The 17,062-nt window shown below is 35.0% G+C and overlaps 1 protein-coding gene across 1 annotated transcript; it reads right to left on the reverse strand.

The window, feature by feature from the left end:
* Nucleotides 1-11,525: 11,525 nt before the first annotated feature.
* Nucleotides 11,526-13,921, reverse strand: LOC116003994 (protein FAR1-RELATED SEQUENCE 5-like). Its single transcript, XM_031243936.1, has 5 exons — nucleotides 13,529-13,921; nucleotides 13,071-13,438; nucleotides 12,540-12,938; nucleotides 12,069-12,397; nucleotides 11,526-12,025 (listed from the first exon to the last, which is right to left on the reverse strand). The coding sequence occupies exons 1-5, from the start codon at nucleotides 13,919-13,921 to the stop codon at nucleotides 11,526-11,528; spliced, it is 1,989 nt and encodes a 662-aa protein (XP_031099796.1).
* Between the last annotated feature and the right edge of the window lie 3,141 nt (nucleotides 13,922-17,062).

A 17,062-nucleotide genomic window follows, 5' to 3' on the forward strand; every position in this document is an offset into this window, starting at 1 on the left:
CCAGCTAATGATCCAATTAGGATCCAAAGGTTTTGCAACCCGGAGGAAGAACAACCAGTTCCAAAGTATGATTCTTGAAAATAGAATCTACTTCATTTTATAGCCTCTTTTTGGTATAAACCAATTTTGCAACCTACGAACCAACCAACCAACCACTAACGGGATATTAATTCTTCAAAATTAATATTGGACTTAACCTAAAGTTAATTCCGTAATGTTTAGAATTAATCCCGGAATAGCCTGACCGGTCATGAAAGGTGACTTTGTCCAATCACGAGAGGTAAATTTATTTTACTTCTCATGGACATCCATAGAAAACACAATTTCTACATCCATTCAAGGCTTTGTTTTCTAACAAACCGTGTCAGGAAACCTGATCCATTTTCTAGTAAACGAGTTAGACTATGCATATCGCATTCTAACAAGTACGTCAAAAAATCGGACCGTAGGATTTACCAATCCTAACTAAATCCATTCCATTTTCTAGTTAACAAGTTAGAGTGTGTTCATCACATTCTAATATATAAGTCAGAAAATTTGGATTACAGGATTTTCCAAATCATCACTCACTTGCTACGTCTAGCTTTGAGTTCGGGTTTCAGGTTCTTCAATTAACCTTTACAGAAAAACATCTTTATAGAACGATGAAATTCTGATTTATCATGTTCTTAAGTACGTCCGTCCGAGACATGGAGTTTGAGTACTAAGAACAAAACCACATTTGGCAAGCCGCCCCCACATTTCAAGTATTAGTAGGATAGCTAAAATCTATCCATCACTTGTAAGGAACCTTATCGAGTTACTTGCAGGGAACCTTCGTTAAAAGGTTTTTGCTTGTCCAAAACATAATTGCTTCACCCCCACATTCTTGGGGTAAGCCCGAACATATCAACACCTTGATATTCGTGTTCGGTAGCATCGTTCGATTAAGGTGAATCCACATTATACTCTTAAGTATAATAACAACACAGAAATCACCCGAAGGTGTTTCTTTCTCACCACATCGATTGCTTCTAACCGTATTAATTCTACAATTAATTTGGTTTCAAACTTATTAGGTTGTACCAAATTGCCCCTCACGAGAGGTGAAAGGGGAAACACCTTTTGCAAGGTGTGATTAAATCTCCACGAGAGGTGCTCGAATTACCTCTCCGGAAGACTAACACTCTTCCATATGCTTTCATTTCAAATGGTTGTGACAACCAAATTAATGCCCACTAGCTTGAGCTTTAATTCCATTTTAATCACATTAAGCACTACGATTAGTGCCTTAACCAATAGATTAATTTGGCATTAAACAAGTCGTTTGGACGTTAGTGCCATAGAGAACTTTCTTAGTGAATTCAATTAGCCCTTAATATGCTAATAATACATGATAAGCTTTCGAGATACCCATAAATCGAGTGCATTTTAGGGTGTTTTGTCACGTTTCTAGCATCCTTACATGATGAATTATGATCATAAATGTTTTAAATTCACTAACCAACAACATTTGATCTTTGTTGATTAAGGCTTCATTGGTCTGCCCAATTTTCTCTTCTTATTAAATGAGCTCTTCTGTCGTTGTTTGCTTTTCATTAAATATTCTTGCACCCAGTTGGTATTCCCAAGTAGAGGCCTCGTATCCCCTGGATAATGCACATGCTCTGAACCCTCCTCTTTGCCGTAATCCTCATTTTGTGCTTGTTCCCGACTGCCATGCATGAAAGTAGCGTCAACTTTTGTCTCATTAGTCACACATCTTGGAAGTTCTTGCAACCCCCCATAGAAAAATACATATGAGAAACAATGACAAAAAGGGAATAAACATAATGTAATTTTAATGTAAATCTTACTTCGATGTGGTAGACTTGATAAATTTTTTTTTTTCATGTAAATCTCAATACAAATATCTACATTAAAATTTTATATGCGCGAGTAGAAATTAGATATATAAAATAAAAGTCGACATAATATTTTCTAGACAAATGATATTAAAGGAACCTTGGCTGTTAGTTCTTTTTCTTTTCTTTTGGCTGCTAGTTACGTTCATAAGTAACCCTTACTACACAGTACACATCCCCTATGGCATAGTATTATATTATGTTAAGTTCAAGAGATTAATAATGAATATCCTAAAGGTTTTATTATTTTTCATGTATTTTTTTATCAAACCATTTTTCATGTATTTAATTAAATAAGATTTCAATTTTATATGTGGGTATTCACACGAATATTCTTATTTTTGAAATAGCTGAAACTGATTAACCAAAATATTTTAGTCTAATTTTTTTAAAATCTTATAGTTTATAAATAAAATTTGTAAATTTATATTATCACATGATTCACATCACAACATATAATACTTACATCAATGCATAATAAATATTGATCAATTATATTTAGAGTTAATTCCACCAGAGGTCCCTTGTCTTTGGTGGCAATTTCAAATTTAGTCTCAGACTATGATTTTTGCCTTTTAACATCCCAGACTATTATTTATTGGACACTTTTAGTCATTCTCATGACTTTTCATAATTTTAGTAAGGGCATTTTTGTCTTTTCATATTTTTCTTTTGTTATTTTTCAGGTTTCAACCAGTTTTATTGGTTTAGAACTTTAGGTAACCTTTGATTTTTCGTGACTATATTTTTCAACCGATTTTTAGTAAAGTCCTAAACCAATTAAATCGGTTGAAACCGAAAAAATAACAGAAGAAAAATATGAAGAGACAAAAATGCTCTTACTAAAAATAAGAAAAGTCATGAAAATGACTAAAAGTGTCCAAAAAATAATAGTCTGGGATGTTAAATGGCAAAAATGAAAGTCTGGGACTAAATTTGGAATCGCCACCAATGACAATGGACGTTTAATTTGTTGGAATTAACTCATTATATATATATATATATATATATATATATATATATATATATATATATATATATATATATATACATATACCTAATCTAATCTAAAAACACAATAAGTCTAATTAAATCAAAGTTATATCCCTAATTTATGTCCATGTTTATAGTGCTAATCATTTTGTACATTGTGCTTTTAGAGTTGTACTATATAATTTTTTGGACAAAAATACCCATACCGTTATAACTTCCATTATCTTTTCCATTATTGTTACCATGCACATGCATCCACCATATATTTTCTTATATTCTTTAGTGATAACAATATTTGTAGACATTATATATTGGATTAATATAATAAATAAATTTGATTTCATAAAGATTTTAATTAGTATGGATTTGTTAGTTATTTTTAAAAATATAAATATTGGGCATATGTGTTTGCGTATAATGCATAGAAAAGACTAGCAAAAACTAATAAGTGTGAATTTAGGTTATACCCTTCATTTATGTCCATTTTTCTGTTACATTTTTTTATACATTATGTTAAGAGTTGTATTATACACTACAAGAAAAATGCTCATAGACAATGATTAAAAACCGAAAAATCGTTGTCTATGAGGTAAAATTTTTGTTGTTGAAGCCGGTGTTGTTGTAAGTCCCGAGTATAGACAACGGTTTTTAACTGTTGTCTTTTCTAGAAAAGATAACGGTTAAAGACTGTTGTCTATTGAGTGTTGTCGAAGCTGGTGCTGTTGAAAGTCACGCACATAGACAACGGTTTTTAACTGTTGTTTATTGAGTGTTGTTGAAACCGGTGTTGTTGTAAGTCCCGCACAAAGACAACGATTTTTAATCATTGTCTTTTCTAGATACGACAACGGTTTTTAACCATTATCTATTGAGTGTTGTTGAAACCGGTGTTGTTAAAAGTCACGCACATAGACAACGGGTTTTTAACCGTTGTCTTTTCTAGATAAGACAACAATTTTTAATCGTTGTCTATTGAGTGTTGTTGAAATTGGTGTTGTTAAAAGTTACGCAAAACCGTTGTCTTTTCTAGATAAGACAACAGTTTTTAACCGTTGTCTATTGTGTGTTGTTAAAACAACCGTTGTTGAAAGTCAAGCTAATAGACAACAGTTTTGAAGCGTTGCCTTTTTTATATACGACAACAGTTTTTAATTGTTGTCTATTGTGTGTTATTAAAACAAGCGTTGTTGAAAGTCAAATCGATAGACAACGATTTTTAAGTGTTGTCTTTTTTATATAAGACAACAATTTTTAATCGTTGTCTACTGTGTGTTGTTAAAACAAGCGTTGTTGAAAGTCATGCTGATAGACAACAGTTTTTAAGCGTTGAGCAAAGACAACATTTAAAACCATTGTTCTCACATTTATAGACAACGCTTTTATACCATTGTTTTTTTACCTATTTTTAATCCATAAGCATAATAACATAATATATGTTTCAAATACACAATGTTCACAATAATGTACAAAATACACAATATTCAAAATATACAAGAACTAAATACCAAGTCTAAATACTTCAATGAACAATTCCAATCACACCATCACCAAGTCTAGATACTACAATATTTAAAATTCACAAGAACCAATCACCAAGTCTAAATACTTGAATAAACAATTCTAATTGCCAAACATCATCACTAGTCTAATGAAAAGCATACCTCCTTGTGCCCTTTGCATAGCAAGCTTATGCATTTGGCCGGGTACGACCTCGAGTACTCCTAGTTGATTGGGTATCTTGAGAACACATTGTAGTACTATCATCAACCTCATTTGCCTTTTGTTCTTCCTCATCATCATGTTGAGTTTTTTACTTTTTACGACCAGCCATAGAGCCCAAAAACTTATTAATCACAAAAATTATAAACGCAACTATTACAAGTCATAGAAAAGTAACAAAGTGTAGAACACATACATAGTCAAATGAAAGATATAAAGTTTTAAAAGTAGTCATACACTAACTAAGAGTTCATATTCTCAACCCAAGTCCCATCACAATCTTCTTCAATGCATGGAGGCTCACTCTCATCTTTATCGTCAACACTCATGAATGGCATCCCTTTCGTAAAGCGTTGATGATGGATTATTGTTTCATCATCTCATCCCCATCGAGATATTCAAAGTAATCTCTATTAGGAGTTGCAAGCACAACAGACCATCTAGGATTTTGAGGGTCTTGAATATAAAATACTTGTCTGGCTTGACTCCCCAAGATAAAAGAATCAGATTTGAATCCAATCCTATTGAGGTTTACTAACGTGAAACCAAGATCATCTACTTTAATATCATTGTTATTCTCAACCCAATTGCATTTGAACATATAGACTAACAATCTGCATTACAAGTTAAATTATAAAATTACAAGTTAACAATCTGCATTAAACATATAGACTAACAAACTAACAAATTAAACTATAGAATTACAAGTTAACGATCTGAATTACAAGTTAACAAATTAAAAAATTTTATAGGCCCCGGACAAAATTTAAAAAATGCTCTATTTCAAGTAATCGTTTTATAATCCCTTGTTGTTTTCCTTTAATATTAGAATTGTTGTTAGGATTAGAGCTATGATCAGAGCATTCAAAGCTAGGATCAGACAATCATTATTGTGTGGACCATGGTCCACACAGCTGTGTGGACCATACTATTAAATAATGCACATTCAATATAAAAATGATGTACATTCAGTATAAAAATAATGTACATTATATTCAGGGGATGTACATTATTTGTGTACTGAATGTACATTATTTTTAAATAATGTACATTCAGTACAAAAATAATGTACATTTAGTACATTAAAAATGTACATTTGATTATGGTCCACATAGCTGTGTGGACCATGGTCCACACAATAATTTGCTAGGATCAGAGCATATCAGAACAATTAGTTGTGATTCTATTAACTGTTCAACTTGTTTTTTTTTAAATTTTTTTCACTTCGAGATAAATGTTTTTTAGGTAGGATTATATAAAAAAAATTAAAAAAATTGTGTATAAAAAGTGAAAAAAAAAAACCTAAATTTTTTTTCTCTATAGTCGTTAAGTTTAGTTGTAACACAAATTTCAAAAGTCATTCTTTCACTTTCTATGTTTTTTATTTTATATTATAATTATAACACTATTATATATATATATATATATATATATATATATATATATATATATAGGAGAAATCACATGCGGACATGTTATTACATGCGGCTGTATGGCCTAATATACACCTTTAGATCAGATAATCCATCGCTCCACTTTGCTCCAATCTAAAAAACGTGCGCCGTGAATGAAGGGTACATTTGTGAATTCACAATATTTCAAACCGGTCTAAACCCACTCATGTTGCCATTCACAATCCCAAATCAAAACTTCTCCATTCCCCCCGAGAAAGCTCTCCAACGAAGAAAATCTTACGACGACGACAAGGAAAACTGCCGTCGCAGAGCACAGAGCACAGAGCACGGACACTAGACACCCGGAGGACGTAGAACTCCATCACAAACACCGATCGCTCTCCCACTCAACGTACAAAACGTGCAAGGCGACTTCAGAGAAACGAGAATGACGAAACGCAAAGGTATACTCTCACAGTCTAAACACATCATTTTATTTCAAAAATATGGCAAAAAATCACAAATTATTTGTGCATTTAAGACTAGGGCACCATGTAATGTGTTGTTTGTGCATTATCAACATTAATCTGGTTCGTATTAGAGATTTTATTAGTGTAATTCGCAATAATGTATGTATTTGGTGGATCGTTGTGGCGAGGGATGGAATGGTGTATTCCAGCATTGCAGTGGTGCTTTTTAATCGTAGACTGGTGTGTATTTGTACATATTTGACTAAGTCATTCTGCGTGACTATGTGCTTTTGGGCATTGGGTGAAATGGTGTGTTTTAGGCTGTCCACTAGTGCATTTTAAGTCGTAGAGTGCTGTGTTTTTACTTATATTAGTGTTTTCCATGTTATTAACTGTGTTGGGTATGGGAGGGGGGAATGGTGTGTTTTAATCTGTCCAGTGGTGCATATTGGTACGTATAATAGTGTGATTTATTATAGATGTTGATGAGTTTTACAAGAGTAGTTTCATTTCATGTGTGATGGGTAAATGGTGCATTTTAATCTGAGTACTGGTGCAATTTAGTTAGTTAAGTGGTGTATTCTGTTACTAATGCTAGTGCATTTTATGGTACTATGTGTTATTGGTGTATGCTGGTTAAGAGGTGTATATTATTATATATTTTGGTGCATTGTTTGTGAGAATATGTGTTTTGGTATAGGTGTGTTTTGATTTCATTCCAACAGTAGTAAAATGCACCACTAGAAATCAGGGGAAATTGTGCATTTTTCTACTGTTAGAATGCAAATAGAGATAAGTGTATATCAGAGTTCATGTCTGTATACCTATATTTCAATTAAAAAACCTCATGCAGGTAGCAAGCGAAAGGCAATAGACGAAGGAAACACATCAACAAGCAAAGAGCCCCGAACATCCACTGCAGAGCCAGGACAAGAGAGACTAGAGGAGCAACCCACTGAAGAAGCACAGCAGCCCCAGCGAGAGCAGATTGAAGAAGAACAACCTGCCCAAGCAGACGAGGTTGACAACCCAGAGCAAACGGATGTTGAGGATAACACCACGAGGGCAGATGATGATGGCCTAAAAATAAGGGCACTTCCAAAAATACTAACCAATGTTGTAGAGCAACTAAGCCCTGCATAGCGCCAAGCTGTAAAAGACATTGGGCTAGGCAGTCTTCTAGACCTACAAATCACCAACTTGCCGCACCAGATGGAGCTATGGTTAGTCGAAAACTTCGATCCAAGAAGCTGCACATTACAGCTCCAAAACGGACAGACTATCCATATAACTGCTGATGATGTTGCTGCAGTTTTTACCCTGCCAAAGGGAAATATTGAAATAACAAAGAGAATAGCGAAGGCAATCCCAGAAATATTGAAAGAATGGAGGTGGTTCTTTGAAAAAACAACTGCATATATCACACCAAGAGCATTGAGAAGGAAAATGGTAGAAGTTGATGCTGCTGATCCATGGTTCAAGCGCCATTTTGCCCTGCTGGTGATGAGCGTATTAATAGATCTAATGGTCAATGGGTATGTTAACCAAAACTATATTGACCACCTCTTGGATGTGGGCAACATACCAAATTTGAATTGGAGTCAGATGGTCACTAATGCATTGATCAATAGCAAGCAGGTGTGAATGAAGAGCGCGGACAAGCTGTATGGAGGACCAATTCTCTTCCTCATGGTAAAGCTGCTCCCATTACCTCCCAAACCTTTAACCATCAAAGCAATCCAACTAATAATACTCTCAAACATAATATGCAGGTATTCTATGTGGACCGTGTGGTGCTTTTCAGACGCATAGTGCCAAGAAGCTTCCCAGCCATCAAAAATTGGACATTCAAGCTGCTGTCTAAAAGAGAGCGTGATGAGATAAAGTCAGGAGGATTTGGATATGGCATGTTGATACTGCCTTGAGGCTTGAAAATGCAACACCTAAGGAGGGAAATCCATCGATTCCAGCATCTGATGTCCCCTTGCCAGAAAGATTACAGGTAAACACCTATCTACAAACACACTCATGGTGAATTGCTGTTATGCAGTGTTGAACATTTTAAAAAATCTTAAAATATGTCAAATTATACAACAGTCTACTCATTACTTGGTGCATATCTTGATATTTGTTGGTGTAATTATTAGGTAGAATGGTGTATTATATTACTAATATTGGTGCATTTTACAATAGTAGCTGCATTGGTGTATGGTTACTTACTGGTATAAATTAATTTGTGAACTGGTGTTTTTTAGTAGTTTTAATGGTGTGTTTTAATGGGTATGATGGTGCATTTTGTGTAAGTAGTTGTATTTGAGTATGTTGGTGCATATCTTCATAACTGTTGGTGTGTTTTAATGGATGTGTTTTCCTACATCATCTGACAAACATCTATTCGTTGATGCTGCATTACTAATCACTTATTGGTGTATATACAGGGTTTTATTAATGAAATAACCAGCCACACAAGGACAATTGCAACGGGGCTGTTAAAAGTAGCAAGGCTAGTTGAGAACGCACCAACTGCAATCCTGGAAGATGACAGGTTTAAGAAGATGTTTGAATCTGCACGGCAACTGCTGGGTTTCAAAGCTCAAGAAGACCAACATCTAACTTTCTCACAACAAGAAGACGCATTTTGGGGTAACCCAGAATTCCTCAATGCAGTTGACGAGATCGTGCGTGCAGTGCAAAAAAGGACTTATCTGAATGACGCCCCTTCATTTAGCCTTGGATTGACACAGGAGGAGCAAACTCAACGCTGGGATGATGTCAGTGCTGTGGCAAGAGATTACAATGACTGTGAACAGAGCAAGGAAGGAGAGGAAAATCAAGTAGCTGATGATGGAGCTATTGGAGATGAGACAGCTGAAGGAAGAGAAGGAAATGAAGATAGAGCTAATGAAGGTGAAGGAGCTTAGGTAAGAGAAGCTAACACTACGGCGCAAGCTGATGAGGTAACACAACTGTCTATAATTATTCCAAACAGAAAAGAAAATGAAAAAAAAAAAACTAATAATTGAACACAGCAGGTCACACCAGATCAAATACAACAAGGCAGTGCAAATTCCCAAAAGACCAGGGAAAAGGCCAGTAGTGGAATACTCCTCAGTTCGGCCGCGGCAGCGCCTCTTAATAATAGATGTAAGCGCACCAATCAATGCAACTGAGGATGCAATAAGGAAGTGGGTGTTAGAAAATCCGCACCCTGATCCGTAAGTCTTTACTTGATGCATATTAGAATTGACTAGGTGTGTTTGGGTATCATGGTCTGTGTAGTGTTGAAATTGGGTTAGTGGTGCATTTTATACATGGAATAGTGTGTTTTAATACACATGGTGGTGAGTTTTTGCGAGAGTAGTTGAATTTGGTGTGTTAAGCAGTGTGTCCTAACATGAAAACTGGTGCATTTTATAAGCTTGTGCATATCTGTTTCCAGGGCCCAAGAATTATTCAGATTTGAATCAAGGGTTATCGACTGGTCTGATATGCTTTTACTGAAGCCGAACACCGAGATCCCCACTAGTATCATTGATGCTTCGGCAGCTATTCTAAACCATAATGAGGAAGACCGACTTTCAACAAGGTTGTTTGCTTCAACTTGGACAACTGTAAGTTAAAATTATAAAACTAATTACATCCTTAAAAAACTACAAGTTCTAACAATAAAAACATTTAAATTACAGCTCTACACAGTTGTGAATCCCCTAGGAGATGAGGATGAGAGGTATAAGAAATTCAATGACAGCTACCTCGTGGACAAGACCTTTGCAGCGGAGACCAGATGGCATAACATTCAACACGTAAGTGTTAGGGATTGCTTGGTACAATCTACTATTTGTTGCATATTTTAACACGTGTTTTTTTGCAATAGTTTCTGTTTCCAATAATAGCATCTCAGCACTACTACCTGATTCATTTTGACCCACTCTGTGAGAGATTTGATGCAATAGACAACTCATCTTCGGTTTCCAAAACCGAAGACAAATATGGAGATGTGCCTAAGAGATTGGTAACACACTGACCTCTTCCTTTTTTTATACACAAAAACTTTATTCAGTCACTAAAATATCTATGCTTTTTATTATATGCAGCAAGCATTCCTATTCATGTTCTTGAGTGGTTTGAAATCGAGTTACAAAGCTAAGAAGATTCAAAAGTTGAAAGTGAAGAGGATGAAAATGGCTTGGAGGGATAACAGAAACAAGATTGATTGTGGTGTATTCCTCATGCGCCATATGGAAACATTCAGAGGCCAATTACCAGAGCATTGGAACTGTGGGTTGCAGAAAGAAAACAAGGACCAATTGAATGCTTTAAGAGTGAAGTACTTAACTGCACTCATGATATCAGATCTGAATGAGCACAAAGCACGGAACATACAACAAGCAGCAGAGTTTGGGCTGGAATGCTAACTTTGAAGGTAAGTTTGTTATCTCATAATCTGTTGGTGACTACTTTGACAATATTGATTGGACAATGGTTTTTGGTTGACAATTGCGGACAATTGGGACAACAGTTTGACTATAGTTATTAGTTGATATGTCTACTAAAGCTTTTGGGTAGGTTTTGGTTGTTAGTATATTTGACAATACTGTTTGGCACATGGTTAATGCACAGTTATGCATGCTTAGAAGCATATGTTAAAAACACACCACTTTGCGATTTAAAATGCACCAGTTGGCACCCTAAAACACACCATTCCCCACAAAAGCCCAAAAACTCTTAGTAACGTAGAATACACCAGCATATGTAATAATACACACCATTATTCGTAATAAATTGCACCAGTGAAATGCGGGAACACACCATTCCTACAGTTGATCACATGGAAAACATCAATATTAGTAAAACACACCACTCTGCGATTTAAAATGCACCAGTTGGCACCCTAAAACACATCATTCCCCACAGAAGCCCAAAAACTCTTAGTAACGTAGAATACACCAGCATATGTAATAATACACACCATTATTCGTAAAATTTTTAAATGTATCAACATATGTAATTAAACGCACCATTATATGTAATAACACGCACCACATACAATACTAAAATGCACAACTTCAAGTATTTAAAGGGTATGTCCTACTATTATGGCCATATTCATCACAAGTGTGATATCTCCTTGATTGTTTTGCACACTTGCTTGCAGCTCTCTCCCTTGCGCTCTTCAAGCGCTTACCACTACCCTTGTTCTTAGCTTGGACAGGGTCGTGCACATCCACTGTCGAACCCACAGACACATCTCCACAAAACGAATTAATCACACTTCGCTTGCTACCAACAGCCACCCCATTCCCATTCTCACTCCCATCCTGTAGAAATATTTGCCTTTGCTCATTAATAACACGTTGTAGCTGTGACAAACGGTCAATATTCCCATCAGCCAACCCCACACAAGCATAAATATCAGACCACATAAGATTGGTAAGCACCCTAACATTCTCCACTTTAGCAGATTGATCAACAAGTGTACCATCAATATGAAATATTGGGTGCAAACATGCACCCTTTGCCCACCGATGCACCAAATACCTAGAAGGAATACTCTCAAGTCCACGATCTTTAAAAACAAAAAAAAATATGCTTACACAACAACCCCATACGCTCAAACATCTTGCAAGAACAACTTGCACAATAATCATTTAAAGCTAACTCCACACGCCATGTCCTATGGTCACCATCTTTTATCACATATGACACGCAACCATTAAAATCAGTCAAAGACACCACTTGACAAGAAAAACAAGCCGAACAAATCTCGTCTTGAACATCATAAAATATAGAAATTGTGTAAACAGCCATGGCATGCCGCTCCAACGCCAATGGTGTCTTCAAAACTGGAAAACAAGCTTCACAATCAACATTCAATTTTGCTTGGGCATGTCGCTGTGCACCAATAGCACTGTCATAGTGCACCAGAAACTCAACCAAACTAGAATGTCCATTAGAGAAACTGCCAAAAAAAACTATTTTGAGATTCCGATCTAGACGTGGTCCTAACCAAACCGGCCATAAACTCATCATGAAAGTATGGAGGTGCTCAAAATGTACGGGACTCAAACAAGTAACAAAACCAACCATTATCACCCAACCCATATTTCTCCATAATATGATTCCATCGCAACTCAAAGGCATTGGGATCAAGTGAATTATCCCAAACAATGCCATTCAACTCCGTCCTAAACACCTCATCTTTTGATAAAACTGGTCCAACCTTCTCTCCCACCTTACACATTATATGCCACATACAAAATCTATGTTTTGAGGCACCAAACACTTGAGCAAGAACAACCTTCACAGCTGGATCTTGATCTGTAACAACACAAATAGGATCATGGCCCATTATTTTCTTAAAGCTCTCCAAAAGCCAAACGTATAAGTCTATGTCTTCCTTCGTAAGCAGCCTAGCACCAAATGTGATACATCTCGTATGATTACCAATGCTAGTAAATGGGACAAAAACCAAATTATACCTTACATAAGGAAAAACACAAAAAAAAAAAAAACAGTTAGCACAATAACACGTCTCAGAACGCACCATAGAGTATAGAATAATACACCACTACTCTAATATAAAATGCACAACACAAAAAAAGATTACTAACCTGTTAGTACGGTATGTAGCATCAAACGAAACAACATCACCAAACAAAGAAAAATTCTTCTTGGATACTGCGTCCGCCAAGAAAACCCTTGAAAGCTGATCATCCTCATCAATATCGTATTCAAACCCAAATGCTTCACACAATTCACGCCTTTTAAACAATGTATCTATGAACAATTGAGCATCGCCATTTAAAATGTACGCCATCAAATCACGTTTGAAGTTTTTAAAGTCCACTCTTGTAGCCCCAACATTAGAATACTCACCAACAATCTCCTTAAACAACCTATACGACCGAGTAGGACCAATATTTGCTCGAACACAACTTGCAACAAAAAGTTGATGGTCAGCATCAAGATTACGATTGACCTTTAAAAATTGTTTAGCAATAATTGAACACATAGAATGGGTATGACATTCCTCAAAAAAATGCACACAATAGCAACCATTAGGAATGACCTTAAACACCACTTTAGCCTTACACCCAACCCTATTTGTCACCCTACGCCTCTTCACAACAGTGCTTTGTGTGGTAGAAGAAGTACTAGACGAACTCTGCTTGAACCCCTCACGACTACATACAACCTGCTTCAAAACAACAACACCATCCCTACCCTTCCGAGTTGTGCTCTGCCTACAATCAAAACCCACGGAGCTAGCATATTGTTTATAAAAACCAAAAGCACTATCCAAGGAAACAAACTGTTGCCCTACGTGAGGCTTCAAACTTTCATCACAATTTGGACGCCAATACTTAGTCATGCCAGCAGATATTTCCATATCACATGCACTGTCTTCTACACCAATGTCTGTGGAATAACCTTCATCACAACCACCACTAGCAGAGCCCATATTCAAACCTACTCATCAATTAAAACAATGCAAAAATAACGGAATGAAAAAACAAAAATATTACAAATCCATACCAGCATAAAAACACCACATTATATAACAAAACGCAGCAATACACCAGATAATATCGGATAACTCCAAACCATAACAACAACTAATTATACACCACAATTCAACAATAAATACACCATACCGCCTACAAAACACACAACCAAACGATTACATACCAACATCCAAGACCGCCGGAAAATAATATCACATTGTCGAAAACCACCATTACAACATAAACACATCGAAAAAAAAAATCAAAACCACACAGCAATAACAAAAAATTGAAACTACAGAAATAAATTTAAAAAAAAAACCAAACATATTTCAAAATCCGTAAAAATTAATAGCAATAAGCAAGCCGATTATAAAAACGGCGGAAAACAACGGCATACCAGGCTCTAACCGCGATCTTCTCCAACTGCAATCGCCTCCGAATTTGCGATCTTCTCCAATCGCGATCTTCTCCCAGATACGATCTCCTACAATCTGCGGTAATAATTAACTAAATAAACGGACTTATATACATGCGCATGAATATTCAATGTAATTACCAAAACACCCCCTAGTTACTAAATACGAATTAAACATTCCAAAATCAAGAAAGTGCTATCACCATTAGATTGTGCGAATCGAGCGGTAAACATTAGGCCACACGACTGCACCTAAACCACAGTCCGCATACGAGCCAACTTCTATATATATATATATATATATATATATATATATATATAATTATAATATAAAATAAAAAACTTAGAAAGTGAAAGAAGTAAGGTTGAAATTTGTGTTACAACTTACAACTAAACTTACCAACTATTGAGAAAAAAATTTTGAAGAAACTTGGGTGTCCGTTTGTCATTTTTTATACACAATTTTTTTAAAATTTATTTTTATATAATGCTACTTGAAAAACATTTATCTCGAAGTAAAATAAAGGAAAAAAAAAAACACAAGTTGAACAGTTAACTGAATCACAACTAACTGCTCTGATATGTTTTAATGGAATCACAACTAACTGCTCGTAAGTGATCAAGGTTATGATAATGATTCTAATATGAAAGAAAACAACAATGGGTTAATAAACAATAGGTTTTTTTTTCTTTATTTCGCCTCGGACCTATAAAATCTCTGGATCGGCAATGTAAGTAAGTGTCTTTCGGAAGACTAGACATTCTGATTTAGAAGTGACTCTGAGATAACTCCATGTTTTAGCCACTCATGGGATCAGAAGGTTTCATAAATTTTTCCCAACAAATTTGACCAATCCTGCCTCAATTGCTTCCTCAGTTAAGCATCAATCTATACAAACATTCAAGTCAAAGCAAGCAATTATTAAAAAAAAAAGAGTTTAATTATTTTTAATATATATATATATATATATATATATATATATATAATTTATTTGTAAATAAATATAAACTCCCTTTTAAATTATCGAATTTCCCATCCCGTGAGCTGGTGTTGGACTATGCCATGATTTGTCATGCTGCCAAAGACTGTGAACTGTGAACATTTTTATCACTTTGTTTGCCTCACACTTTGCTCCTGAAGGTGGTGTTTGGCAGTAGCTATATAGCCAAAGCAATGCTAGTTGAAAACCTGTCCAATTGGGTGAGGGTGGGGTCAAGTTGGGGTTGGAAGATGTGGAACATGCGGAACTTGTGGCTTTGGATTCATATCATTCTGATTGGTATTTAGTATATGGGATTTTGAAAAAGAAAAGGCTAAAGTGCCATTTAGGAGGAATAAGATCATGAATATCTTTATTTCAAAAAAAAAAAAAGATCATGAATATCTCCATTTTTGTTTTTTTTTTCTTGGTTTGTGCTAAGGTTTGGGGCCTTCGGGCTCCTCTTTATATAGGTACTAGAAAGTGGTTTAATATAATTGTTATAGTTTTGACTCATTTTTAGAGTGTGAAATAGAATATGCTATATATTGAAATTTGAGTCATATTCAAAAGGTGAAATAGAAGATGTCATATATTGAAATTGGTTTTGAGTCATTTTCAGAACATAACCATTTGTTGTTCATGACTTGTGGTATTTTCTTATATTTACACGCTACCACATTCTTCCCTGCTTAGTCATAACAGATTCTTATCTCAGTAAGATAATTTTGATGGTATATAATCACAATAGCGCGACATAGTTGGGTAGTAATTGATTGCATTTCTAACAAGGACATCCGGTTGATGGGTTGTGCTAGGGATCACATTATCAACTGCCAACGCCGATCTAGAGCAAAGACGGGTTAGACGACCGCCTAAGGCCCATGTTAGAAAGGACTATATATATATATATATATATATATATATATATATATATATATATATATATATATAGTGTTATAATTATAATATTAAATAAAAAAAGTTAGAAAGTGAAAAAAGTACTGTTGAAATTTGTGTTACAACTTACAAAACTTACCGACTATTGAGAAAAAAAATTTGAAAAAATTTGGTGCATTTTTATTTTTTTATACACAATTTTTTTAATATCTATTTTATATAATGCTACCTGAAAAATATTTATCTCAAAATGCAAAAAAAAAAAAAAAAAAAAGTTGAATGGTTAATAGAATCACAACTAACTGCTCTGATATGCTCTGATTCTAGCTCTAATATGTTGTGAGTGATCAAGGTTATGATAATGATTAACTCGACCTGGTTTATCGGCCAAAAAAAATTGTTAGAGGCGGATCCTAGTTCCCAAGCTTGCCTAGACTAATGAGTCTTTTGTCTTGGAACTGTTAGGCAACCCTTCGATGATTTTGGTGCTTGTGGACCTTGTCCACCAGAAAAAGCCTATTTTAATTTTTCTTATGGAAACTTTTTGACCAGTTGATTTGAATTAATGATTTTCTTTGTTTAAAAATAAAAAATAAAAAATCTAAACGAATGGCCATATTGCTTGTTCATTTTGTTTTCTTTTTCTTTTGCATTGTGTAAGTGTTCAACTATAATAATCTTAAATGCACCTATATTTAGCATTTATGTTGTGATTTCCTTACCATGTTAGTTGCTCTTGCTTGTGTATTGGTTATACATAATAATGATCTAATTAAGATTGAATTATGGAATGCTAAATT

The sequence above is a fragment of the Ipomoea triloba genome, chromosome 14 (genome assembly GCF_003576645.1).
Source record: "Ipomoea triloba cultivar NCNSP0323 chromosome 14, ASM357664v1".
NCBI lineage: Eukaryota > Viridiplantae > Streptophyta > Magnoliopsida > Solanales > Convolvulaceae > Ipomoea > Ipomoea triloba.

What these genes read in the sequence shown, in the direction of transcription:
- LOC116003994 (XM_031243936.1), bottom strand. Translation starts at nt 13,921, where the DNA reads ATGGGCTCTGCTAGTGGTGGTTGTGATGAAGGTTATTCCACAGACATT. An exon ending in AGGCTAAAGTGGTGTTTAAG is followed by an intron (nt 13,439 to 13,528) that starts GTCATTCCTAAT and finishes CAATTTTTAAAG; the next exon opens with GTCAATCGTAATCTTGATGC. An exon ending in GGGTTGGGTGATAATGGTTG is followed by an intron (nt 12,398 to 12,539) that starts GTTTTGTTACTT and finishes TGGACATTCTAG; the next exon opens with TTTGGTTGAGTTTCTGGTGC.